The sequence below is a fragment of the Alexandromys fortis genome, unplaced genomic scaffold, assembly GCF_014885135.2.
Source record: "Alexandromys fortis isolate MF-2015 unplaced genomic scaffold, M_Fortis_MF-2015_v1.1 scaffold_29, whole genome shotgun sequence".
NCBI classification, from domain to species: domain Eukaryota; kingdom Metazoa; phylum Chordata; class Mammalia; order Rodentia; family Cricetidae; genus Alexandromys; species Alexandromys fortis.
In genome coordinates this window covers 6,914,866-6,924,148 of record NW_026067891.1, presented here as the reverse complement: position 1 = coordinate 6,924,148, position 9,283 = coordinate 6,914,866, and the positions used below count along the sequence as shown (strand labels likewise).

The 9,283-nt window shown below is 54.4% G+C and overlaps 1 protein-coding gene and 1 long non-coding RNA gene across 2 annotated transcripts in view; one reads left to right on the top strand and one right to left on the bottom strand.

Annotated features, from left to right (window-relative positions):
- Positions 1-520: 520 nt before the first annotated feature.
- On the bottom strand, positions 521-4,026 carry LOC126497525 (uncharacterized). The gene is made up of 3 exons (XR_007590638.1): positions 3,928-4,026; positions 3,062-3,245; positions 521-1,350 (listed from the first exon to the last, which is right to left on the bottom strand). It is a non-coding gene; the product is annotated as an uncharacterized lncRNA (long non-coding RNA).
- A 796-nt stretch (positions 4,027-4,822) lies between these two features.
- The window catches only part of Ppl (periplakin), a 51,458-nt gene continuing 46,997 nt past the window's right edge, over positions 4,823-9,283 (top strand). Inside the window, exon 1 of the mRNA XM_050162868.1 lies at positions 4,823-5,061. Coding sequence (XP_050018825.1) covers positions 5,000-5,061 — 62 coding nt within the window. The 5' untranslated portion in view covers positions 4,823-4,999. The remainder of the gene's footprint in view (positions 5,062-9,283) is intronic.

The window sequence follows — 9,283 nt, the reverse complement described above, 5'->3', positions numbered from 1 at the left end:
CCACATTCATTCACAGTGAGAAGACTGAACATAGTCTTTGTCTATGGCAGCAGTGGGGATGAGGCGGCTGGTCCTGCACATGGTCCTGAGCCTCCAGGAGATGCCTTGAGAGGCATGTCATGATCATCAGCTACAGCTGAAAGGCATGGAGCGGAAGTAGCTCCTCCATCGTTTCTGTCAGAGTTGGCAGCCGGGCGCTTGAGTCAAGGCGCATCAGAACGCCGCTGTGAGAATGTACTTTTCATTACCTGATATTGTCTTGCCTCTTCACTGAGTTTATGGAGTTGGTATCCGGATGCTCCCATTTTGCAGGTGTGAAAACTGGGATTCAGAGAATTGAAGATACTTGCTCAGGGTCACACCACAAGGAGATGAAAGAACAGACTCTACAGTTCAGTTCCCAAATTCTTCTCATTTAGCAGAGGGCAAATCATCCCCCCACCCGAGCTCACACATCTGGGAGCAGGGCTAACCTGGCTTTTGAGCCCAGATGGGCTTCATTACTGTATCTGGTTTAATTTCTAGGTCTGTGCCTTGTAGCCTGACTATCACTTGGTATTCTGGGCATTGGAGGGAACAAGGCCCTGACCTTCTGACCTGACCAGACCCAGGGTCATTCACACCCTAGACACTGGCCCAAGAATGCGGCTGCACTGGTCTGGTATGCGTGAGCCTAGCAGGGCTCAGAAGGGGAGGAGCAGGCAGCAGGCAGGAAGAAGCAGCTGGGCGTGGACAGGAGGCAAGGCAGCCTGTCCTGCAGGGATGCTGCGCCTGGCAGAGCTTGTTCAGCCCCACCTAGAGCCACCTTTGCAGGGTGACCTCCTTGCAAAGAAACCCTCATGGTGAGTGAAAGAGAACCAGGGATGGTCCTGGAGTGAGATTTCTGATCTTCAGAGTCGTCCCTTTGTGACTAGGCCATGTAGGGAGAAGGCCAGGGCCCTAGGGTTCAGAGCAATCACCATTCAACCATAGTGGGAGTTGTCTCCATATTTTGGCAACATACACAACTGTACAGGTGCATACCTGAGTCTAGGGAGGGTAGCAGAGAATCATGGGAACCTGTCTTCCAGGAGTGACTGCTGGGCAGGGCTATCCATCAGGCAGGAAAAGGCTGACAGGGGCCCCAGAGGGTGAGAGCCTGAGGTGAATACTCTAGGGGTGACTCAGGAGCAAGAAGGCTCAATGAGTCACCCTGGACCCTCTTCTGTGCCTGCTTCCAGAGCTCAGCTTCCTCTCTGGCCAAGGGGAAACTATGGGGAGCTCCAGGGAGGGGGGAACAGCTCGGGGTTAGGTATGAGTCAGCCCATGTGAGCTGAAGGGCCAGCTTGACTTTCCATTCGAAGAATTGTCCTGCAAGAAAAGTAAATATGTTACACAATACAGGGCAAAGCTAGGCCAGCCCCCTCCTGCCCTCTGGGAGTGCGGGGAGAAGAGAGACCTCAATACCTAGGGCTCTGAACACAAGCATCCCTTTGCACGGACTGCTCCCTACATAGGAGGTAAAGAGTGGTTAAGCCACTGTTGTGATCACATAGCCAGGGTTCAAACCCAGGCTGGCTTTGAACTGTGTTTTTCAGATAGTCCCCTAACTGCTTGCTTCTGTGTCCCAGAGCAGTGCTCCTCTGGCTGGTTATCTCACTGGGTAGAGCGTGGTGCTGATAAGATGCAGTTTCTTGGGTTCTCTAAAGACCCATTCAGTTATAATCTTAGGGAGAGAAACCTGAAATTGGACGTGGGGCCTCCCGCATGCCAGGCAAAGAGTAGACCATGGAACTCCGCCCACCACCAGCTCTTTTTAGTCTGTGTTTGGAGACAGGGTCCTGCTAAGTCACTCAGGATAGCCTTGAACTCATTCTGGAGCCAAGGTGGGCCTTGAACTTTTAATGGACCTGCCTCAGCCTCTGCTGAAGTGACAGGCCTATGCCTGGCTGGAATCTCTATCATAAGTGTTCCCCAGGTGAAGGCAGAGCCAGGTAGGAGATGGGAGAGGGACCTGGGCCTCCACCCTGGGAGGACAAGGCTTCATCCTGGTCCTGTGAGCATGACCCTCTGCTACCCCGCTGAGAGAATGCTGCTCTTCCTGTTTCAAACTGGTTCAAAGTGAGTGCCGAGTGTGCATTCCTCTCCAACTTCTGGGGAAATGCTAAGCACAAAGAGGGCGTGGGTAACCCTTGCAACAAAGAAGTCCCTCCTTCCAGCTTTGGAAAGGGACAGGTGTGAGAGGCCAAGGGTCACTGGTTGCTGAGCACTGGCTGGCCCGGCAGGTGCCTCCTCCATGAGGTTTGACCATCCTGGAACAAGTATCCACCCAGCCCCGGTGCTGGCCTCCCCGCCCCCGCCACAGCAGAGGGGATGACTCACTTGGCAGGAGGCAGCTTGGCAATGCTGAACTAACCCCATCTGGCCCCCAGAGGATGTACGAGTGAGGCCAGATCCCCCACCCCATCCTGCCTGCCCAGAGATGTGCGTGGGATATGTGTATACACACGTGCACACACACCCATGCATATACACACAGCTGCACCAGCCTTGGGCAGGCTGTTTTAGAACATGGAGCGAGAAGGTGGGTGAGGGCCAAGTGGAATTCCTCCCTTAATCTGTTAATTCCCTCCAACACTTCTGGACTGGGCCCAGCTGAGTCAGTGGGCACCAGGCCCAGTTGCCCTGAGCTTGGGAGTGGAAACTGTGGTGGGTAGAGAGAGGGATGTCCAGATTTGGGGCACATGCAGCTGACAGATGGGGCCACAGACCAGTCAGGCACTGTGACTCTCAGTATGGCTTCCCTTCCCAAGAGAAAAGGCCAGGATACCAGGTCCCTCCTGAGCAGGGAGTCCCGGGGGCTTCACTTCACAGGGAGCATTCAGGAGAATTGATCATCAGAGATGAGACCCTGAGTAAGATGCTATCAGTGTTGTTGTCGTTACTCTGTGGTGCTCCAGGCTTACGAGCCTGGTGCTCCCTGTGCACCGCCTTCCCCAAACCACTTCACATCCACCCACTCATCCACCCAGGAATTGTTGAGTGTTTGGGGAAATCTGGAGTTTTATTCAGAGCTCTGTACCTGGCATCCAAGGAGCTGATTTTGTCCCTGGTTTTGTTGAGTTCTCTAATCACAAACAGGCTGAGTTAGGGACTCACTATGAAGGGTCTCATCCCATGACAGTCACTCTGCTTTGACCCACTTCACAGATGGAGAAAACTGAGGCCCAGAGAGGCAAAAGGGTCTTGCTCATTGTTCCCCACAGCTGAAAAGAGACCAAGTAAAGATTCAAACACTGGTCTGTCCTGGCTGCCTCCCATCCTTCCCCACTGAAGACTTGTTCACTATCGGGGGACTCAAGGCTAACAATTTCTCATGGGTCCTTCCAGAAGTTTTCCATGTATACAAAAGCATATTGTACAGGTATTCCCACCCACCAGCTCTCTGCACTCCTTGCCTCAACCTCTAGAGTTCAAAAACTCTGTTTTTAAAATTACGTGTATGAGTGGGTGCACGCGTGGGTGTGTGCATAATGTGTGCAGGTGACAGCAGATACCTGTGGAGCCCAAGAGAAGACAGCAGATCTGCGGTGCTGGGGCCACCAAACCTGGGTTCTGGGAACTAACAGGGCTCCTCTGCATGGGCAGTGTGTTCTCTTGGCTGCTGAGCCAGACTCCCCTCCCCCACCCCAGCACCAACCTCCTTATTTTAAAGCCGTAGATCTGAGACTGGAGACTGACAGCTGAACTTGAATCCAAGTCTCTTGCTGCCATGATCAAGGCCCTTTCCACCGACTTGAACTCGAAGCCCTTTGGCTGTCTGTGAAGTCTCTCCGGAGTGCATCTTCCCAGATGAGCTCCCACGCCACTCTCTACCCCCACCCCCCTACTCCCCGCCCCAGGGTGGCACTGAGCACTCTCCGGTGTCTCTTCCACTCTCACTCCTACCCAGGCTCAGTTTTCCATCAGTCAACACAGAGATGCGTCCCTTGCTGCGGGCTGTGCGCTCGTGGGATGCGGGTCCAGCTCGGAATGGGAGAAAGCTCCGTGTTTCCACCAGCCTTCTGTCCCCAATCCTGTCTCACCCCAGGACATGCTGGCAGGATTGGGCAACGTTGCTATGCTCAGCCAGAACTAAGCAGCTTTTATGACCCACCATGAAGTCTCTATCATACCAGGGCCCGGGGTTATGAAAGTTTCAAGGGATTTTTATGTCCTCCCCAGCTGGCCTGGGTGACAGTAGTAGCCAAGCTTCGTGCTTGTTTGGGCTGGCACTGTGTGCAGAGCTCTTTTGTGACTTAGCTTCAGAAATTCCTTACAGCCTTTACGGATGTGGGTCGTTATCATCCTTTGACAAAGGGAGAAACTGAGACAGAGGGCAATAAGTAAAACCTGGCACAGAGAAATCTTTACTGGCCATAGGTGTCCAGAGAATCTGAATTCAGTACCATGCCGTAGGTGGTAGCTTTAGCCCTCACCAGTCACGTTGCCCCCATCTTGAATGTGATTTGTTGACCATACAGGGCGCAGGGACCCCAAACACCTTCAGTCTCCCACATCTGTCTGAGGTTCCAGCTGGGGAGTCATCAAAAAAAGGAGTGTCATGGTGTCTTGGTAAGCCCAGGTAAGCCCTTCAGCCAGGGGGCGCGCCAGGCCCGACGTGCCTGATGGGCGCGGCCTCGTGTGCCGGCGCAGGTGGACTGGGAGTCCCGGTTCTGGCTATCGGCTGCGCAGCCTCTGCTGTACCAGGCGGCGGGGGCGGTGTCCGGCAGGGACCTAGGGAGCGAGCCTGAAGCCCCGCCTGCAAGGTAAGCGCCACCTTCCTGGGGAGCGGCTGGCAAACGAGTGGCGGTCGATCGCCCCGCCCTGTCCCAGTAGTGACCCAGAGTCGCGGCCCTCTTCACTAGGGGCTCCGCGCGCCGCCGCCACCGCCGCTGCCTTTCACCTGAGCCCGCCGCCCGCTTTCGGTGCGCGCCGGGCCTGTCGCCGCGTCCCAGGTCCCTCCGTCCCAAGCGCCACCATGCACTCGCTCTTCAGGAAGAAAAACAAAGGCAAATACAGCCCAACGGTGCAAACCCGGAGGTGAGGGGGCACCCTGGGCTGGGATGCGGGAGACTCAGAGCTGAGCCAGGAGTTGGAGATGCGTGGAAACGCCAGGCGGAGGTCCCTCTGGAGCTGGGAAGTTCTGCTCTGGCGGGATGGGACCGGTGAAGGAAACACAAGGAAGTCTATTAGAGTCCCAGGATGCGCTACTTGGGGGTCTAGATAGGGGGTGCTTGAGTAGGGAGGGAGTACAGAGCACTGACTGTACCCCAAGCTGTAGAGTTGCCCTGAGCCTGGAATCTCGGTTGTGAAGCTTTGTGTGGCCACCCTGGAACTCTAGAAAAATAAGCTGGGTGTAGGGTGCTCCCCCGAGGGACTTGTAGACCGAGCAGGTGCGGCTGGAGTTGGACTGCGAGAGACGGTGGCTCCAAGGGTGGCTCACCTGTCCTAATTCTCCGCTGCTGCATCTGCCTACATGCGCTGGAGCACTCAAAGGCCGCGGTGGGTGCAGGGGCCGCGGGAGTCCAGATTTAGTTACTCCCAGGCTCTCGGGAGTCCCCGCTCAGCCCGGCTGGGTGGGGACGGGCCTCTTTCTCACAGCACGATTTCTGAGGGGTGTGGCTCCCGGCGCTTCTCCACCCCCTAGCCCCGAAACTGGCCGCGTCTGCTATCCCTGGGTTCCCAGGGCCGCCCGAGAAGCGAATGACATGTCTTGATGCGTCTGGATGGAGAAGCAGCCCACGTCGGTTTTGATAAGCCTAATGTATTCATTCGCTTAATAACCGGTTTAGGGGAGACTGGTGGAGTTGCTTAGATTGAGGGAGGGGGTGGAACTCGTGCCTCTGCCTTGAAACCTCCCTAAGGGAAGTGGGGGGTGGTCCTCCCCCAAAGAACTTCAGACAGATGAGAAGAGACAGATGTCACAGCTCACCTGGCTGAGAGATTCCTACTCCACTGGCCCAAGAGCAGTTCCGCCCCCCTCCCCAAACTCCAGATGGAGGCAAGAGATTCCACTCTGGGCCCCGAGCTTCCCCATTGGCTGTCTCTGCTGTTCAATCCAGACTACTTATGAGACAGGTGCCCTGGGCACCGCAGCCTGAAGTGTGGCCTTCAAGGTCTTGTGCTTTCAAAAGCTCTGCTGCCCCGTTGTCCCACGGACAGGGCTGTTGAAGCTCAGTCATTTCTTCCTTTGTTCGGAGGTCCCCTCCCCTCTTCTACCCTCCCCTCATCAACCCTGTCTTTCACAACCCCGGAGACTGGGCAAGGCCCTTCGTACTGTTCCTCTGTGTCTGATCCAGCTGGCTGTCAGTCCCAGCTGGAGTCCCATCCAGTCCTTGTGCTCCTCTCTTGAGTATTGCACAATCAGACACTCCGTGTCAGTCCCACAAGGGTCAGGCCCCTATGGTCCTCAACAGAAGAGTCACACATGCCAGGAGCTGGGCCAGGTCCCACCCCACACTCCCAGCCCTCCAGCCCGGAAGGCCTGGGCTTGGACCAACAGCAAAGCCAAGAGATCAGGGAAGGGAGGAAGGAAGAGCTCCATCTTCTCCAGCTGCGGGGACTCTGGGGGCACTGAGGTTAAGTACCGGAGTCCTGCCCTCCTGCTGGCCAAGGCAACCCACTTTGTCCTTGGCTAGCAGATTTGGCATGGGTCTCAGCCCAGAGGTCTCTTGCTCCAGGACAGGGTGAAGCCTCCTTTGGGCTCGCATGGCCTTGTGGTCACCGAGCCCTGAGTAGGGACCAGTCACCCTCTTCATGGTCTCCCAACTCAAAATGCCCTCTGTTTGTTCCCCACCCTCGCTGGAGGGCTAGTTCCTGACAAAACTGTGGTAGGCCCACCTTATACCTACTCAATTTCTTTTTCTTTCTTTCTTCCTTTCTTCCATTCTCCCTTCCTCCCTCTCTCCCTCCCCCTCTCTTTCTTCTTTTTTTTTAAATATTTATTTATTATGTATACAATATTCTGTGTGTATGTCTGCAGGCCAGAAGGGCACCAGACCCCATTACAGATGGTTGTGAGTCACCATGTGATTGCTGGGAATTGAACTCAGGACCTTTGGAAGAGCAGGCAGTGCTCTTAACCACTGAGCCATCTCTCCAGCCCTTTCTTCTTTTTTTTTTTAATTTTTTTTTTTGAGACAGGCACTTGCTGTGTAGTTCGGGTTTACCTGAAAACCCCTGTGAAGCCCAGCCTGGCCTTGAACTCCATCCTCCTGCCTCAGTATCCCCATAACTGGGACTACAAGAATTTCTGTAGCAGTGGCTGGTGTCCAGCCAGCCCTGTAGCAGGCACAATGATGATGGCGTGGTGGTGATGGTGTGTGTCCCCTTGTTGTTCTAAACTTTAGATGCTAGCCATGGGGAACACCCACTAAGTTTTCCCTCACTCCGTTCTCTGTGGCTTCTCTGTCGCTGTTGCAGGGAGAGTGTAGTCCTGGGGGAAGGAATTCGGGTCCAGGGAACAGAAGGCTTGCTGCTCATCCTGGTCTCATGCTGGTGGGAAGCTCTGAGCCTCAGTTTCCCTGCCTGCAAAGTATGGGATGATCGGCATTTCACCTGTGGAGGGCTGGAGGAAAAAAATTCCCAGCATATCAGAAGTACCAAAGCAAGAGTTGTTAGCGTTTTCCCAAGCTCAGGGGACACAGCAGCCCTGAGGAACTTTACACCCAGGCATCAAAGGACTTGGCCAGCACAAGTCCTTGTCAGGGGACAGAGAGGCACTCTCCCTGTTTGTCTGCCTTTTAGCAGCCGGCAGGGGTTGAGGGGTGCTAGGCAGGGTGTCAACCCCGCTGCTCCTGTCGCCCTGGTTCCTAATGACAGGTGTAGAAGTTGGTGTTCACACCTGATCTAATGACAGGGTCAGGTTTGGTGGTGCAGGTCACCAAGGACAGCAGCTAGACTAACAGGGAGGTACTGGAGGGCACGTGCTCCCTTTCTCCAGACTGGACAGCTTAGTGGGGATTCTTGACCTTTCTGAGCTACCTTCTCGCCTGGGATGGGGATAGCAGAGTGTCTCCTTGTGAGTATTGGCTAAAGATTAAATGAAATAACCCGGAGTAAAGGGTGAGAGCCATAGGGAGTGTCAGCATAAGGTAATGATGATGATGATGGTGATGATGGTGATGATGGTGATGGTGATGATGGTGATGATGGTGATGGTGATGATGGTGATGATGGTACAAAGGCAGGGTCTTTGTGGCCGGGGCTGTAGATCAGTTGGTAGAATGCTTGTCTACCGTGCATGAAGCCCTGAGTTTGAGTCTCAGACCTGTACAAAAACAAGCTTAATGCCTGTCATCTGAGCACTTGGGACGTGAAGGCAGGAGGGTCAGAAGTTCAAGGTCATCTCTGTAGAGGGATTGAAGGCAGCCTAAGCTGCAGGGGACCCTGTCTGAAAACAAATGTATGAATGCAGGGGATGTGCCTGCCCTCTACCCAGGAACAAACCGTGCTATTCCCAGGGGGTGGAGCAAAGCTCAGGGATACCTAGACAACTCCCTGCACTCAGTTGCTGGCGTCACAGTGGGAGATAAGATGAGGTTAAGCTTAAACACAGGTATGACCTTGTGACTGTAGGATTGATGGGGCCAGGAGGACAGAGCATCGTTTTGGCCAGACCAGGTCTGCAATTCACCCACTCAGTATTCTGGAATTGTGTAAGTGAGGTTGTCAGGTTGAAGTGCATCCAGGTCGTGGGGGAGGCGGAGGGCTTCCTGGGAAAGATGTCTGAGTGGAGCAGTTAAGATCATCTGGCTTTGGGGTCAGGCTGAATCCACAATGAGCAGTCTCTGTGAGTTCCAGGCCAGCCTGGTCAACATAGATTTTGTCTAAAAAATTAAATAGAACTGATCTCACACGTCCACCCCCAATCGTGTGCCCCTCCCACCCCGCCTGACCCTCATACCCTCTCCCAGAGACTGACAGCACCTCCTGGCCCTGTTGAGTCTTTCAAGAAGGCTGTGTTTGTTACTCATTGCTGGGACGAAAGCAGCTTAAGGAGGGGAGGGTTTACCTTAGCTCACTGTTCTAGGATACAGTCTGTCACAGTGGGGAAGTACTGGTGGCAGGCGTGTGAGGCAGCTGGTCCCCCTGCGCCCTCAGTGTGCAGAAAGAGATGGAACTCATGAAGTTTGTTTTCAAAATGAGTCTAGATCTTATCATGTTGGCAGTCCAAAATACCAGCACTAATGACTGTGGCCACGTGGGAGGATCCTGTGTGTAGAGAGGGGACGGGCAAGAAGCATGTCTTGAGGGCACCCTG